The sequence below is a fragment of the Alligator mississippiensis genome, chromosome 4 (assembly GCF_030867095.1).
Source record: "Alligator mississippiensis isolate rAllMis1 chromosome 4, rAllMis1, whole genome shotgun sequence".
Lineage (NCBI taxonomy): Eukaryota > Metazoa > Chordata > Crocodylia > Alligatoridae > Alligator > Alligator mississippiensis.
This window is the reverse complement of record NC_081827.1, coordinates 137099683-137117411: the sequence shown is the minus strand read 5'-3', so window position 1 is coordinate 137117411 and position 17729 is coordinate 137099683. Positions and strand designations below refer to the sequence as shown.

General features: G+C 43.4%; 1 protein-coding gene across 2 annotated transcripts; it reads left to right on the top strand.

The window, feature by feature from the left end:
* Positions 1 to 510: 510 nt before the first annotated feature.
* Positions 511 to 16726, top strand: MANSC1 (MANSC domain containing 1). 2 transcript variants are annotated; one of them, XM_059726674.1, is made up of 4 exons: positions 511 to 650; positions 3225 to 3555; positions 4986 to 5126; positions 13610 to 16726. In XM_059726674.1, exons 2-4 carry the CDS (start codon positions 3333 to 3335, stop codon positions 14506 to 14508), a joined length of 1263 nt encoding a protein of 420 aa, XP_059582657.1. In that variant the 5' UTR covers positions 511 to 650; positions 3225 to 3332; the 3' UTR covers positions 14509 to 16726. The 2 variants fall into 2 exon arrangements, with proteins under 2 accessions (XP_059582657.1, XP_059582656.1); XM_059726673.1 differs by lacking the exon at positions 511 to 650 and adding an exon at positions 742 to 866.
* Positions 16727 to 17729: the final 1003 nt, after the last annotated feature.

Below are 17729 nucleotides of genomic sequence, written 5' to 3'. Positions count from 1 at the left end.
GCATAGGAGATTGCAAAGTTTGTAAAAGTTCTCCTAGGTAAAAATGAAAATTTGTATTTTGCAGGAGAATTGAAGGTTTGGTAAAGTCATCTGTTTGGAACAGTTCATTTTGTGCAGATTAGGATCAGAGAAAGTTGGAAAAGTCTTTTTACCTCTAAGTTGCTTGGTGGTAAGTGGTTCTCAAGCTTTTTTAGACTCAAAGCACTTTCCATGGCCTTGCAGGACCTTTTAGACGCAAGGCCTTGAGTCTCTCCAGGGATGCCTTGCGTCTAGAAAAGGCTGAAAACCCCTGGAGTCTGCAGGCTGCAGCAGGAGGCGGGGACGGGTGCGGAGAGCCGAGACTGTGCCCCCCGGGATTAACTCCGCAACAAGTGGATGTGGCCGCATTTCACTGAGCCCTTCTCAGTTGGCGAGGAGAAGGCTACACCGGGGTGTCGTCCCCTGGCCTGAAGCTCCGCGTCTGCTGGCTGTCCCTAAGGCGAACAGCTGCGGGCCAGCTTGGCAAAGCGGGGAGGGTGGGCGCTGGGGTTTCCCGGGGAGTACGCGGGGCAGAGCGCGTCCTGCCGGGCACCCGCCTCGGGACTCGGCCAGGCGCGCGGCTTTCCCGGAGCAACCTCAACTCGGGTTGGGAAGGAAATGAAAGGCGTCAGGTGAGTCTGAAATGCTTTTGAAAAAAATTCTAGCCTGGCTTTGGCTAGGGCTGACTCATGCTTCTTGAGCTGGGGAGGGCGGGACTAGTCCTAACTCCCTTTCTCCTGGGATCAGCTGCGGGAGCGCACTCAAGCCTGGTGGCGGGGCCGGGGCCGGGGCCGGCCCCCTCGCATTTCGGTGGCGACTCCCCCGAGCTCGGGGCCGGAGGCTGCGAGGTGAGTCAGCGCGCCAGGCAGCTGGGGGCGGGCTGAAGCCCGGCTCCCGGATCTCGCTCCCCCCCGGCGCCTGCTCCCCTTGCCCGTTCCCTGCCTGACGCCGAGGGCTCCTCGGCTCTCCCCTCCCTCCCCGAGGACGCTAGCTCCCCCCCAGCCCTGGCCTGGCCTCCTGAGGGGACCAGCGTGTGAAGTGCCCTCCTCTTCCCTCTGCTCCTTCTGGAGTTTTTTTTCTCCTCGGGTGCATCTACACAAGATGCTTAATGCCCAGTAGCCTAATAACATTGTGCAGTAGCGGGCAAAAATTGGGCTAATGTTTTACCACCCAGCACAGTAGTATTAGGGTACTATGCAGTAAGCGTCACTAAGAAAAACATGCGCCTGCACTACTGCACAGTAACTAGCTACTGCACAGTTAGTACTTCATTAGACCAACAGGGCTACAACCTGGATACCAGTAACTGCTGTGCATTAATGAACGTGTAGATGTGCTCACTGTCTGCTTGGGCTGAACGTGGCTAGAAGCCTCCGGCTGGAACCATGAAGCCCGCATCTTGCTCCTCCTTTTCTGGTGCCTGGGGAGGGGGGCAGTGAGGTGGCCCTAGTAGCCTCAGTGGATTCCCAGTTCCAGGCAGGGTTGTAAAATCATTGTTACCTTTTAAGGTGGTGCTTGAGACTGGCACAGATTAAATGCCTTGAGATCTGTGGCTCTTGAGCCCCCTAGGAGGAGGCAGCACAGGTAAGGGTACTTACTGCACATGCCTGCCTGGCTAGTGGACTCTTCAGAGCTTAGCCTTAGAATCATAGAAAATTAGGGCTGGAAAGGACTTCAGGAGGTCACATCTAGTCCAGCCCCCTGCTCAAAGCAGGACCATCCCCACTTAGATCATCCCGGCCAAAGCTTTGTCAAGCCTGGCCCTAACAATCTCCAAGGACAGAGATTCCACCACCTCTTGGTAACCTGTTCCAGTGCTTCACCACCCTCTTAGTGAGTTTGGGGGTTTTTTTGTTCCCTCTGGTAAGTTTTGATGGTATCTTTGGGATTTTTGTGGCTGCCCACCTCTTCTATGATGCAGGGAAAAGACTAGCTCGCTTCACAAAGCAGGTTATGTAGTAGATTTTACTTCCTATTGACTTACCAGAGTGATTCTTTGCCGAGGTGCTATGTATCCTTTTAGGGGAACTATGTAATATTAGCATGGTTAGGTGCACAAGCACCTATACAGGAGGTGCAAGGTAAACCCAGGATGTTTTTTATTCAGCTAGGAATCCAGAGTGTCAAACACATTCTGACCTGTTGTGGTCTTTTTTGCTACAGAAGAATTGCTCAATTGGTTTTTTAGAACTAAAAAATGGGCTGCTGCTAAATTCAAAGAGGTTATGAATGAGGTGCCTCTGAAAAGACTGAGAATCACTGACCTACCAGAGTTAGGCTGAAGAGTGAGGTCATGAGCAGCTCTGGGTCCCACTAGTAATCCCTCAATCACTCATTTCCATTGCAGATTCCCTTTGACATTTTTCTGGGGTCCTGGGCATCTTTAAGCAAGAGTAAGGAAGGTCATTCCAATATTGAATGCCAGCTGTGATCCCTGAGTGACATTGAATTAGTACTTTAGGCTAGGTACAGACATTCAGAAAGCTCAAGGAGGAATCAATACAAGTTATGCTGTTTCCTATAAATCAGTTTAAATTGTTTAAATCAGAGTGAACAAACACACATGCACATTTAGGCGGGGGAAAGACAAATCTCAGACCAGCTTCCATCATTTTTAAACCAGTCTGTGTGCACTGAACTTCTGTTATGGGTATAGACTGGTTTCTGATTACTTTTACCAGTATAAGTGTAATATGTCTGTACCTGGCCTTAGTGTCTTTGTGCCTTACTTGGCCTTAGAAAAAAAGGGATACTAGTTCCCTGCTTCATGAGGCAGAGGTGTTGTAAAGGTAAATACATTTTGGATTATAAGGCATACAAAAAACTAGAACTCTTGATTTCAAAATGATACCTTTTATAAGACATTCAGAGTCTACCATGGAGACAGCCATGTAAGTGCCTCATAAACACAGCTATATTTTCATATGCTGTGTCCACCACTCCTTAATTTGAGAAATGTAACTTTTTTTTAAAATAGGACAATTCGAAAGCATCTTGCACGACAGTTGTTGAGAAGTAAATAACTTTGCATCTAATATATAATATTTGTTCCATTACCTTTTCAGATTAAACATTAAAAAAAGCCCTAACATTTGTTCCTTGTCCTGACAAGATCTTGAAATGTGTTTAAAACTTAATTTTGATTAATGGAAGCCTAATTCCTTTAAAACAGTATCCAGTACTAAATATCTTTACTTCTCTTCTAGAGATGGTGACAGTTATGCATTCTTCCTAAAGTGAGATTATTTTGAAGTTAAACAACAAGAAGTTTGTTGTTCCTGACAAAAAAAAGAATAAATCCAACTCAAGTGAAAATGTTTCTCAGTTTAAATTTGTGTCATCTTTGCACGTTAATAATGCTGTGTGCTATGATACCTGAGCCATCCCTGTGTCAAAATTGCTCATTGGAGAAGATGGAAAATGTCATAGTTGATGTGATGGCATCTCTCAAAAATGACATCAAGGGGCTAGAGCCAGTATATACTTCAACACCAGAAGCTTGTATTAATGCTTGCTGCGTAGGAAAAAACATATCAGGTAAGCTGTTCTCCCCTGATCGTTCTTCATGTCTATCAGTGCTTATGATGACAGGCAGGGAGAGGATGAGCTAGAGTCGGCTCTCAAGGAGGGAAAGTGTAAATTTACCCTGCTTTTCATACCAAGACTGTTGCAATCTTGTGATTATTGGGTATGTTTTCCTTAACATATTCATCTGTTAAATTAGAACTTAATATACTTAGGTCTGTGTTTTATGGATGTACATACTTATTGTGCATACTTTAAGCACATTCAATGGTTTTAAACACTGACATTTCACCTCCCAGATACAGAAGCCATAAACTTGTTTGTTCAGTAGGCTAAATAAAAATCAAGTGGCAGACTTATGCTGTCCTTAGAGTGACCAAAAATTAGAATGCCTACCTTCATTTATGAATGTTGCTTTCCACCAGTAGTTTAGAAACAAGGTTGCTTACAGACATTTTAAAAAACCCCGCAAAAATAAACTCACACTTTACCAGAAAAAGCAGCGCGCCAGTTCAACCTGACTCCACAGCATCTGTACAGATTGGGTGCTTCAGCAGGGCTTTTTGGTGCTTTTATCTAATAGCTGATTCAATTAGCTATTAGATAAAAGTGCCAGAAAAGCCCCAGTAAGGCACATGGACTAAAAAGATGTTGGGCAACCTGGGTCCAACAAATGCAATGCCTCTTCTGGGCATGTGCTGGGCTTGGCAGTAAAGTAAAGCACTGTTTTTTGTTGGGTTTTTTTAATGTCTGTAAGCAGCCCAAATGAAACAGCAGCAGCAGATGGCAGTGGTAGTTTTCAAGATTAATCAGAAAACAGGAATAAACCAAAAGGTTCTTTAGGTAATGAGGGGAAAGGTGGAGATGGAGAAGTTTTTCTTTCTCTAGTTGTTCAAAAGTTACAAGCCTTTGAAATTTATCAGATGCGTGTGAGGCAAAGCCTAATATGAAAAATGATGCCTTGAAGTCTAATCTGCAAATAACGTTTTGGTTTGAATTTCAGCAGTTGCATTAGGAATGGGTTATGGATTGGGCTCATTGCATTATTTTTCCTAACTCACTTGTACAGGACAGAGTAGGTGTCCGTAATTTTTTTTGCATAGAATCATAGGATTGTGAGGAACCGAAAGGGTTGTCTGGTCCAGTCTGCTACATGAATGCAGAAATGGTATTCCTAAACTATGCCTGTCAAATGCTTATCCAGCCTCCTCTTGTACAGTCTCCTTCACTGGAGGTTTTCAACTTCCCTAGGCAGTCTGTTCCATTACATCACTATCCTAACAGTAAAGAAGTTTCTCCTGAATGGATGATACATCAGTTCTTTTCCTTTCACACTCACCTGAAAGGTTTTAGATAAGCGAAGTAGCTCTTATTATCATAAAAATGGACAGATTTTAAAAAGTCCTCTTTTTTTTTTTAACTAAATATATGCTGTTTTGCAGGAGACAAGAAATGTAACTTGATGATTTTTGATGCTAGAAGAATAGGCAAGTATCCAAACTGCTACCTCTTCTACTGCCCTAGTAGGGAAGCTTGTCCAATGAAACCAGCTGAAGGATTTGTGAGCTACAGGATAATTAGAGGTAAATAACTGTAAAAGCAGCTCATCATCTGTACTTCACATATTTTATACATACAAGTGTGTATGATAACTGGTCAAGGAACTAGGTTGTGAAAAATCAATAACTGAAAAAATTCATATGAAAACCAAAAATTTTGATTTGGGAATACTACTCATAGAATGTGAAGAACGGGGCTATAAAGCAGCCAGACTTTCATGGACCAACTGGATATAACTCCTATGGTGCAGTGCAGTTACCCTTCTTTAGTAGATTTAAAACTTTATTTTAAGCAAGTGAGAGAGATTTAAAAATACTTGCAACATGACAATCGGAGACCTAATGAATACAAATGCATTTTTAAATTATATTCTTTATTCCATCTTTCATGTGTACACTTTTTATTTAGACTATAAGCTCTTTAGGCCAGGGATGTATTCCTAAATAATAAAATAAAAAGAATGCTCCTTGCAGCTTGACGTTCTCCCTATTTGTAGGAAATTTCCTTTGTGTATATAGAATACTGCTCAGTGCAGTAGAAGTTGAATCCTCTTGTAGCTCTTTTGTGTTCAAAGGGCTCATACCATAGTGATGAGTGCCATAGATGAGGAAAACACTGGATAAATATTAGTTAAAACTCATAATGACAGTAAGTAAGCAGTAGTGGGAGTTTTCTTATTTTTCTGGTTGGAAAACTGAAGAAAAGGTATAAAGTGACTTCCTTGAGGCCACACTGCCCACTAGAAGCAATGGGAATCTCTTATTGTCTATAATATGCTGTGCACCCTGGTGCTTAAGTATTGGTTGTACTAAGACTGGCTATTAAAATGTAGCAAACTGGCCAAAATAAATTTGCACCAGAATTGACCCTTCAAAAAACAAATTGGAAATGAGACTGCCTTCTTGTAGAAGTTTATATATTTAGCATGGTTAGTCTTGCAGAGAGTACCTTTTTCAGTGTCTTGGAGTGAATGTCTTCAGGGGGAATTTTGTGGTTGTCTAGGCAAATTGCCCACCTTGACTCTATCAACAACAGTGTAATATAGGGAATGGGATAGGAATAAGATACCATGTGGGAAGGGTAGGACTCTAAGGCTTCATTTGCCACTGTAAAAGTCAACAGTGGTTACTAATTAGTAAGTTCTAATTTCTCAACTGTTTCACCTCCCCCCACCCAGGAGTATGTGAAAGCTACAAAGAGAAAAAGGAATGTTTTTCTTTGCTCAAGCTTTGGTCCTAACAAAGATGCAACTACTGAGTTACTCTTGTTTGCATGTGGCATCCATTTTAGATTGTGCAGTTACTGACTTCTGTGCATATTAAATGGTAGAAATATTGCGTGTTAGCTTGTTTTCCTGTCACTGCTGATAACTGTCTCTGAAAAGTTTGTCAAAAGGCCAAGCTACCTGCTCTCTGACAAACTGTTCAAGTCAGTTTCCTTTTTCAAATAGGAATCTCTATAGGAGAGCTAAAAAGGCTTCTTGTTAGTTAAAGATTAAAATATTGGGGCCAACTTGTTGCAAAGCTAGACAAATCGTACTGAACCACAGAACCTTTTGGTGCCTCCGGAAACAAAATGTCTCCTAGATCTGGCTCAAAAAAGTGGTTGCTTTTCAAACACTTCAGGCATGTCCTCACGAGCACACATGTGCGTTTCCCAGGGGACAACTAACAGTGACACAGATACGTAGAATGCCCCTGTATGTGCACTGTGGCATGCAACCAATTGCCCCAGGTAGGGGAGGCTGGGGCCAGCACCAGGGCTGGCCCTAGTAGCCTTTCCTAGGGTCCTGGCGGCCTCCTGGGGCTGTAGCGATGGCGATCCGGGCACGCAGAGCGTGGCTGGCAGCCAGAGTATGGTTCTGGCTGTCCAGGCTCTGGTTTTGGACAGCGCACACAGCAGTGCTTTTTTACTCTGTGCTTTTTTTAGATATTTGAATTTCCTAGTATCTAATTTTGTCACTGAGCTGCAAATATGCAGCGTGGTGAACCAATTCACATGCTCTCTGCATTTTGCGGTGCCTCAAAAGCCTTTGAGTTGCCACAAAGCACGCATCCCCACTTATGGGGATGCAGCCTTCTTGTACAAAACTCCACAAGTTCAGCCACCCATGATACTGCTGGATTCCTACTAAAAATGCTTGTAGAATACCATGAATCATTTCTTTGAAGAGCAGAGACTGGTGATGGGGGGAGAGTTTATCAGGCCATTTGAGAGGATTTTGCAGGCCTACTCTTAAATACTGTTTTTGTTTTAATTTTAAAGAAAGAGAACAGTAAAGCACATACCAATTTTCCTCAGGACCAGTATTATCTACTGTAATGCTACAAGCATACCTGGCATTTCACAATCATGTAAGACCAAGTCCTTGCTCTGAACATCTTCCTATCTACAATAGAAACAAAAGAAATTATCAAAACATTTTTATCTCCTAAAAATGTAGAGGCCCGTTAACCTAGACTTGGCTTCCTGTTTGGCATGTGTAAAACATGTGCTTCCTCTTAGGCATTTTTAACAGTGCAAAGTGTATGGATATTTAGCTCTTTATGTAGTGTCTTGTGTCAGTAGAACTTGCAGACCTCCTTCAAAATGTTTTATCACTATCTTCATTCTCAAAAAGAGGAACAGTGAGATGAAGAGAGGTTTAACGACTTGCCCAAGGTTAACCAATTGGCTACTGGCAGAACTGGCTGCAGAACTAAGTTCCCCAAGTCCTGTCTGCCAGTATGCTTCTTCCATGTTGCCTTCATTGAAGAAGGTGGAAATATTCATGTAGGATGATAAGAAACCCTTATGTGTTCTTTCCTGCTGTCTTCTGCTCCCTTCACAACATAAATCCTGTACAAATGCTCCTCAGTTTTTCTGGCTGTTGTTTGAAAGTAGTGAATTGGCAGTGCCCTGATAGCCTGTAAACTGCATAGCCAGATTTACTCAAATGCAACATCTTACACTAGTCTGTTGGTTTGTCTAAAAGCCTGGTCTTAGCCAGAGGGATTTTGCTCCTCAGCCTTTTGTCCAGCAGTGAGAAAGGAGTGGTGGCTTAGATAATCACGTTTGCTGTCTCTTGGTTAATTCCTTGTTTGTTAGGCAACACACTAAAAATCAGAGAAATGGGATGTTGCTTCCTAATTAGTTGGTATATCACTTGTTATCCTTAAAATATTAATCTCGGTTGACAAGATTTTTATGTATTAACAATCATGCTAGTAAAATACATCACCGGTATTAATAATTATGAGAAATTATGAATAGTATGCATAGAAATCACTTTCTGTAAACCAAATATAATTTACAGATATGTAATAATTTGCTCTGGGAATACATTGTGTTGCACAGTCTGGAAGAAAATGCGTGTTGTAACAAGCTGGTATGGAAGAATCAGGTAGATTCATATCTACCTGCAAGTACAAAGACCTCTCTTATTCTGTTTCTTGTTTAAATGAGGCCTTTTCAATTTGTTTTAGGACATAATTGTTTTTGTTCTTTGCTGCTCAACATGCCCTTTCCAACTTTGGAAAATAGCAGTTAAAGTAGATATTTCTGTTCCTTGTATTTCAAATATTTATTTCCTTATGACCCACAGAAACCATGGGGCTATGGAAGTAGCTGTTGTTTTATGAATGGCAGAGCCTTTAAAATAAAACTTTAAATATGTCCATATGTGTATTAATTTTTAAGGTAGACAAATGGAATCTAAATTGGTTCTAAATTCTCCATGTGCTCAGTTGATATCCGTCTGCAAGAGAACAGACAGGAAAAGACCTCCGTTTGCTGATAAGGGAGTGGTACACCAGCTTGAGTTTGTATCCTGAACTACGTTGGTGGTGAATGAGTCAGGTGACTGCTTAGTTCTGAGTTTGTTATTTTTGCAGAGATGCTGTAAGTCAAAATCATGGTGGGGGAGGGGCGAGGGGGTGGAGGAAGAAATGTGACCTTCATGCATAGTTTTTCTTATCTTATTTTTTGTTAAAATTGGGGTCACTTATGATCGTTGGTAAATCTGGAGATCAATTTGTTTGTCTCTTTATCTGTGTTGAGGTTAATTAAGGTTATCTGGGTGACATTTGCCACACATTTCCACATTTGAATGGCTTTTGTCAAAAGGAATCTTTGTGGCATTTTCATTGCTGCTGTAGCTCTCTTTCAGAAAACAGTTTTTCTTAAGAGGTTTTTTGGTTGATGTGCTGGAATATTTCACCATGAATTCTAGGTTATACAAGTCTTGGGCATGTGGATAGATTTTGGTTTATGGGCTTTTGTATGTGTATGGGTGGTATTTGCTTGGGAGCTCAAGTATATTCTTATCCTGTTTAACCTAGAAGTGAGGCAAGGGTGAGGCACCATACCTTCTATAAATCCAGATCCCTGTTGGCTGATGAGAATACACAAACTCTGCCAGTTATTTAATCTTTCCAAGAACTATTACTCAGCTGATTGTTAAGTTGTTTTTTTCCCTGTTGGGTCTATATAATATCTTAACATAATGAAATAGTGGGCAGGAAAGTGAGTGTCACTTTTTGTCATGCAGCATGTCTGTCTGTCTCTTGCTACCAAATTTTAGTTAGTAATTCCAATATTGTGGCTATGCATTGCGCTGCTTAAATCCTTATTCAGTTGAACTTGAAGGGCAAATATAATTTTTTTGGGGGGGAACCTCACTGCTTGCTTTTAAGAGCTCTCTTGTTCCACTTCCCCTTATAATGTTTCCCACTGGTACCTTTTGTCACACTTGTTATCTGTTCTTTCATTTCTTCCTATCTGCTGAAGGAAAAGATATTTTTTCTCTTGGTTGCAAGTTATTAGGAGGCTTTACATTGATTCATGTTTCTGTGGAGCTCTCCTGCTGGCTGGGAGATAGGAACATCCTCCTAGTCTGTTCATTGGTACATGGTTGGTCTGAGGATCCATGACACGCTCCATCTGATATACTCACTGACAAGCACGGTCACAGCAGACTGCACCTAGGTTTTGTGTTTTACCATGTCACAGAAGAATAAAAGTCTTCCACCAGTGTTGCCACTAATTCCATGCATTAGTACAACATGGTCTTGCAGAATATTGAAGTCCTTGATTTCTTGTAGTACCAATCTAACATACCAATGCTTTTGAATTTCTTCCATATAAACAAGCTATTGAAATAGCAAGCCTAGACTAATTTAGGCAGATACATCCATGAGAGATGTAAATTGGATAGCATGGAGAGGGGAGGGAAATGGGATTTAGTTTGTTTTTAAAAAAAAAAGCAGAATTCCTGCTTCCTCTTGCAGAGAACAAAGACTAAATTCTCCACCCTGTGTATAAACAGAAGCCTCAAAGTTGCCTCTAAGTCAAGTTCACTTGAATGGTAAAAGCTAAGAACATTACACCAAGTACGCAAAGAATCTGAGTGAGAAAGAGGTCAAGCAGTGCTAGTGAGAGGGTTTTCTAAAACATTGCCAATCCCTGCCCTAATCATTGGAGCAGGAGGGGCTGCTTTAACAGAGCTTAGTTCCAAGCATATGCTGCCTCCAACCTGATGCGTGCTGCTGCCACCGCAGTCACCACTCTTCATGCCCCCTCCCCTGCAGTGCTGCCATCACTGCTTCTCCCCATTGCTCAGCTGCCATGTGGGTAAAGCCATGTGGCCCCCTGCTGTTGAAATGCCACAGAAGCCCTTTGGCTCTGCAGGCCAGATGAAATAGCTATCAGGGCTGGATCCCACAGGTTAAGGTTGCCAACCCCCAGGTTAGAGAACTAATCTGGAATTTTGGTGACTTGGTTTAAGCCCTGCCTCACCACAGGCAGAAATTTCTATAAGACTGGGCAGATAGGCTTTCTGTGTTCCCAGTCCCTGTCTGTACTACTCTTCTACATGAAGGAAAATTTACATAAAAAAGAATTGTATGGTGCTCAGATGCTGTGATCATTACCTTCAATGCATGGGTAAATGCAAGTATGACTTAGTAATTTCTGCTCCTTAGCTGGCAAAAGCTAGGAATGACTTCAAGGTGATTGGCCTCTCACTGTCTTTAACCTATGAATAGTAATTTAAACATTCACAGTAAATAGGCAAAACACTCCTGTAACAAAGAGCCATGAATGCACAGAAGTGAATGCTTACTCAAGATAGGAAGCCATTAAGAATGGGGCCCAGCACCTTTAGGTTTCTTAAAGGCATGTTGATTTGTGATGTGACAACTGTAAGTGAACATACTTATTGCTAAACATTCTGAAAAAGTGATCCTAGGCCTGGGGTGGGCAATTATTTTGGATGGAGGGCTGCTTACTGAGTTTTGGCAAGTTGTCAAGGGTCGCATGGGTAGCCCCGCCCCTTCACAGGTGCCCTGCCCCCGGTCACCATCTTGGGACTGGAAGTCCTGCCCCAACCTCTGACCTTTGCCACTGGAAGTCCCTCCTCTTGCCCCTGGAAGTACTCCTTTGGGGAAGAGGGTTTGCCATCTTAGGGGGGAAAAAACAAATTACATACTAAAAATCAAACACCCGTAATAATATATTTTAATTTAATTTTAAAAATATTTTTGTCCTGGTTTGTGGTGTATATGCAGAAGGGATTGCATCTGAGGGTTTCTGGGGATGGATGTGTGTGTGGGTATGGATATGGGTATAGGAGCCATGTAGTGCAGAGTGGCTGGGCAGGAAAGTGGGGAAAGCGGCAGGGGAGTGAAAGTGAGTGGGAGCGCGTGGCCTGCACCAATGTCCCAGGCCCAAAGTAGGGTGGTAGGAGCATGGGGCATGGGCTGGCAGGGGTCTGTGGAGCCAGGCTGGACTGCACCAGCAGGGAGAGCGGGGAGCTGACCCGGCTCTGTAGAGCCCCTGCCGGCCAGGACCCCACGCTCCTGCTACCCTGCTCTGGACCCTGCCAGCAGTTGCCCTGGGACACCAGCATGGGCCCCGCACTCCCACCTCACTGCTGCTGGCTTCCTCATGCCTGCGCACTCCCAGCCCCAGCCCCGTGGTACAGGTGGGGGCCAGCACACAGCCCTGACCCCGTGCTCACTGGTGGGAAACAAGCTGGTACTGGGTGTGGGGGAAAAGCAGCTCTGCATCCCCATGCTCGGCACCCTGTACAGCAGCCGCTCGCAGCCTACGCAGGGCTATCCTGCCTCTCTGCCGCATCACTGCCACCCCACGGAGCAGTGGTAGCAACATAGAGCAGGCACAGACAGCTATGCACAGGCTCGAAGTGGCTGCAGCATGGGGTGCTGGCCACAGGAAAGGGGAGCGGCCACTTTTCCCCCATGTTGAGCACCAGCTGGTTCTCCACTGCCGCTACTAGCTTGAGCCCTGCACCAGCTCTGGGCTCTCCCGTCAGGGCTGAGCTGTGGCAGCAGCAGGTTGGCAGAAGCTGCTGCTCAGCATGGAGGAAAGCAGCCACCCTCCTTGCCGCTATCGGGCAGTGTTTGCTGCAGCTGCCTGCCTGGAGCCCATGCTGCGCTAGGCTGTGGTGCAGTTGCTTCACTTCCACCTCTTGGCTGCTCAGCAGCTGCTCCACATGACCAGTGCTGCTGAGCACTTCCCTCTGCGCCGAGCCGAGCAGCAGCTTCTCCGGAACGTGCTGGTGCTCAGTGCAGGGCAAAAGGGGCCACTCCCCCTTCCCGTGGCCGGCACCCCATGCTGCAGCCACTCCAAGTTTGCGCAGAGCTGCCTGTGCCTACTCTCCGTTGCCACTGCTACCCCATGGGGCAGCAGTGATGCGGTGGAGAGGCAGGACAGCCCCATGCAGGCTGCAAGCAGCTGGAGCAGGAAGTGCCAGGCATGGGGAGGGGGGACCCGCTTTCCCCCATGCTGAGCACCAGCTTATTCCCCGCAGGCAAACGAGGGGTCGGGGCTACGCACTGCTCCCCACCTGTACTGCGGGGCTAGGGCGGGGGCACTGGGAGTGAGCAGGTGTGCAGGAGCCAGCAGCAGCCAGGTGGGAGCGCAGGTGGGGCCCAGAGCAGGGTGGCAGGAGCGCAGGGTCCCAAACAGCAAGGGCTCTATGTAGCTTCCCCTTCTCACTGCTGATGCAGCCCAGCCTGGTTCCACAGACCCCTGCCAGCCTGTGCTCCACACTCCTACCATCCTGCTCTGGTCCCCACCACTGCCGCTGGCCCCATGACACCAGCGCAGGTCCCACACTCCCACTCGCTTCCACTCACCCCTGGCCCCAGCACCACTTTCCCACCCGCCTACCAGCTTGCAGCTGCATGGCCGGACCGTGGGGCTCAGCAGGGGCCAGGCCCACCCTGAGGACTTGGGCAATCCCTGCAGTCCTCCCCCCCCTTCTTACCTGAATTTCCCACGCTGGCACAGCCACAAGCAGCCCCACTGGGCCCTCAGGCTGTATTTTGCCTGCCACTGTCTCAGGCAGATACAAAGTCTTGATGCTGTGGGCAGATTCCTTGCTGTGTTTTTAGGGCAGGCCTATTTTTTATAGGATACTTTTTTGGATACTTTACTAAGGAGGAAGCAACTGGTTGCAAAAGTGGATTGAAAAATTAATCTCTATTTTTCTTTCTGTTTTTAGATTCACAGATTCTGAAAAAAAATCCTTTCACAAATAAGAACTTGCACTTTGCACGTGATGACTCAAATGGAGAAAAGCTTGTGAAGACACAAAATGTTCCTCAAATTCAGGCAATACTCCTGAATTCAACTGTCTCTCTGCAACAATATATCACTTCCCGGATGTCTGAATTCATGGACCATGAAGTAGAAAATTTAGATAATACTGAATTGCACTCACAGTTTCCTCAAGACCAGGGGAAGAAAGCTCCTAAGAACTCAGATTCTTTTCCAAGTGAAAAAATGACTGACCTGTTGCCTCCTACCAATGCTACTACTGCCCATGCTGAACTTAACACCCCCACTGCCACTACCCATGCTGCACCTAGCACTACCACCACTACCAATACTACTGCCCCTGCTGAACCTACCACCACTAGTACCACTGCCACTACCTATTCCCAACCTAGTACCACCTATCCCAGTGCTACAGCTACTGCTTTTGGTAAAATTGACCACATGATCAAAAATCCTCAAACTACTACAGTGTCTGCACAGCTAGGGACATCTGCTACCAAAATAGAGCCAAAGACTGCCTTTGTTGCTGCCAATAGCATCTCCAGTCTCTTTTCTTTTTCAGGTGTTACTTTACCCAGTAAGGAATCCACAGATTCTTTTCAAAACACACACCAAACTAAGGGGGAACTTGCTTTAGAAGGCTACTTGTCAGATGATGTTTCACAAAGCAGTGCTGTCTCTCATTTTGGTGAAAAGAGTAGCCTCATCACAGCTTTATTTTTTGGGTTGATGTTCTTGTTATTAGCTGTTACACTAATAGGCAGAAGAATGTCTGAATCTTTTTGGAGAAGGCGCTATACCAGGCTAGACTACTTGATCAATGGAATGTATGCTGACGTATGATTGCTTAGAAAAGTGAAATAATAAATCACTAGTAAGCGTAGCCTTCTGTAGCAGGTGAAGATAATGAGTTTTTGAAACCTAGTACTGAGGTTCTGGGGAAGGTGTTCTCTTTTTGCTGTAAGAGGGGTATGGAATTACTGTTCTGAGGTTTTGCAGGGTTTTTCATCTCCCAGAAAAAAAAAACCTCACTTAATTGAACTATGGTGAAATGTTGTTTATTTTTGTTTTGTTTTATTTTATCATTTAATAAAATCCAAGTTAGGCAGAGAAGACCTCACACTTCAGAGAGAGGACATTTCAGGAGATTAATATAATGTTTCATGCAACCAGGTTAGGTAGTAAACAAAAAAAGCTGCACAAGCAGCACAGTGTATTGAATATAGTTTGCTACAAAGCTATCTGGGTGCAAATACTACTGTAATTGAATACTATCTACTATGCTACCTCTTGCCTTAAAAAGGATCTCTAAGTTCAAATTAATTCCTGTTCAAAACACCACAGTGAAAGAAGTAAGGTTTACCATATACATAATATCTGCCGTAAAGTCAAGGAAAAGAAAGGTTAAACCATGTAATGATATACGTCTTCAGTTCCTCAACATGCATACAGCTGGCTATTGCCACAATTGTTGTAAGCCATGTGCCAAGTTTGTAAGCTACAATCTTGTTTCTGCCTTTCCTTTGGGGATGTCAGTCTCTGCTCTCTAGTGACTTTTGTACATGTCACAGAGGCAGCCTTTGTCCTACTAAACCCATAGTTAAGTGTCTTCCTAACCAAAGCACTACCTATTGACTTGGCATATCCATGTAAAGGATTTTTTTTCCCCTAATCCAACTCATTCCTAAATTGCTATGACTCGACAAGAAAAGAGCATGCGCAGAGTTCTGATTGCAAGTGATAGAGACAATGGAGTTGCCACCACCAGAGTAGAGAATGGGAGGTTGCTTAAGTCTTCCAGGTAAATAAGGAAGTTTAAAGGAAAACTGTGACTACATGACATTCACTGAGCTCAGAGATGTGTCCTGCAATCAATAGAAATGAATGAACATGTGTCTTCTGATTTTTATTATGGCTGAAGAGGAAGATTGTAAAACATTACAATTCATTATGAACCACTGAACAACCATTAAGTCTAGAAACTCTATTTCTGACTGAACACCCAGTTCCTTAAGTATTGACTTGACAGGCACATAATAACAAACATTTCAGCAGAGAGACAAGCACTAATCTTATGGAGAAATATGTATTTTTTTTCTTTTAAATAGGATGTGACTTATCCACAAGGTGTTTTGTGGTTGGGTATTTGTGTTGGTTATTTTGGAAGGGGGAAAGGAGGAGAGGGAATATAGATTGAGCCACAAGTAGAGATGTGAAAGGTTAAATGATTGATCACTTAACCAATAAGCCTAGTGGTAAGAAGTTATTTTACCAGTTACTGTTTTGCATGGGCCTTGACACAGTCCTGCAGGGAAGGCAAGCCATGTGATGCCTTAGCAGGAATCAGAAGGTGGCAGGACAGGAAGGGGGTGGAGTGTGGGGGGGTATAGTACCCATAGCCTATGAGGTTAAAGAAGAAAACAGTAGGCAGCCTAATGACAATTAAGCAATTAGGTGCTTGCAGGTGTTCCCTCCCTCCCAGCAAAGGGCTTCACCTGAGCTGTGCATCTCCTCCCCCTCAAGGGCCCTGGGAGTGGCTCCCAGCAGCAGCTGTGTTATCAGTTAACCGTTTAACTGATATAATCAGAAGTTAAATGGATAATTTTTTTAAATGATATTTACATTCCTAGCCAGAAGGGTACAGAAATAGCCTCAGGATAAATATCTTAAAGGCCCCATTCTTAATACTAATAACAGCTGTATGCAAGAAATGTCATTGTTCACGGATAAAGGCAATTCCATTGTGTACCGTAGGCAAAACAAAGTTGCTGAAATGCTTCTCTAAGTGAATCTTACTGCATTAATGACCAACTCCTCCACGGTTTTAGGTCTTAATGTGTTTTGATTATAATAATATTACTTAAGACCTTGAATTGCTAGAAATGAAAGAGAATGGCAGGAAATAACTAATACATTGGGAATAAATTGTGAATTTGGCTGTTCCTTTCTCTACAGTCAATTTATTTGTTTCCTCTGTTTATATGGGTTTTAGCAAGAAACATGGGAATAACTTTTTCAGGTAATGGGTTTGTACAATTACAAATAAACAGAAACTAAATGACTTCTTGTTTCTTAACTGTTTGACTAAACTTGAAGTTGATTGTGTCTATTGCAAAAGTTCACATTTGTGCAAAGTCTTCAATATAATCTTTGCCAGTTGAGCTGCTTAATATATATTTAAATTAATAATAGTCCTAAAAACTTCATGCAAGTCTACTGTGGTAATGAGACTCTTCGGGGAAGGATTGTGTTACTTGCTTTAGTATCCTGCATCCTCTAGGGCTGTATTTAGTTAATGTAGGTAAGCATGAAGTCAGAACACTAAACCTAAGCCAGACAGCAAACAGACTGCTGGCATGCTAACAATAGAAGTATGGCAGGAAGTTGTACACATCCAGTGACCAGATCAGCTATGTGTAAAGGGGTTGAAATTTGACTTTTGCTCTGAGAGGAACAAAGTATTTTAAAAACTCTTAGTTACTGGACTGAAGATATTTTATATGCACCTACTAAAGAAAGTATCTCCTCTTTTATTCTCTTTATCATGTTATTCTAAATAGAAAATTGCTGTTAGGAAACTTGATAGATTATTCTACTTCTGTTGGTGAATTTTGAAGCTATGCTTGAACACTAGAGGGCAACAGCAGCTTGTGAAACACAATCAGTGAGCTAAAGACACCCATTTATAAGTGCTTCAAATGGTTGGATTTTTTTTTACTTTCCAGTCTCTGTCTAATCTTACTGAGGTGAATCTTGGCAAAAAAGCTTTTCACCAAAGGACGTTTTCTGGTGTGTAAATGTATGCACGCACACTTAAACATGGAATATACAAAGCAATTTGTAATCAGTTTAAGATTGGAGCTATTTGGAAGCAGACTAGCCAGTAAACAAATCCTTTGCTAAATATTACCTTGTCAAATACAAACTTAAGTATTGTGCTAGCATTTTTAGTAAGTGCCTAGAGGATGAATGAGAATTGGCTTAAACAGCTTTTAGGTTACTATTGCTTATAATATTAATTTTATGGGTTTAAACCTCATTTCTGTGCTTGTATATAATTTGCA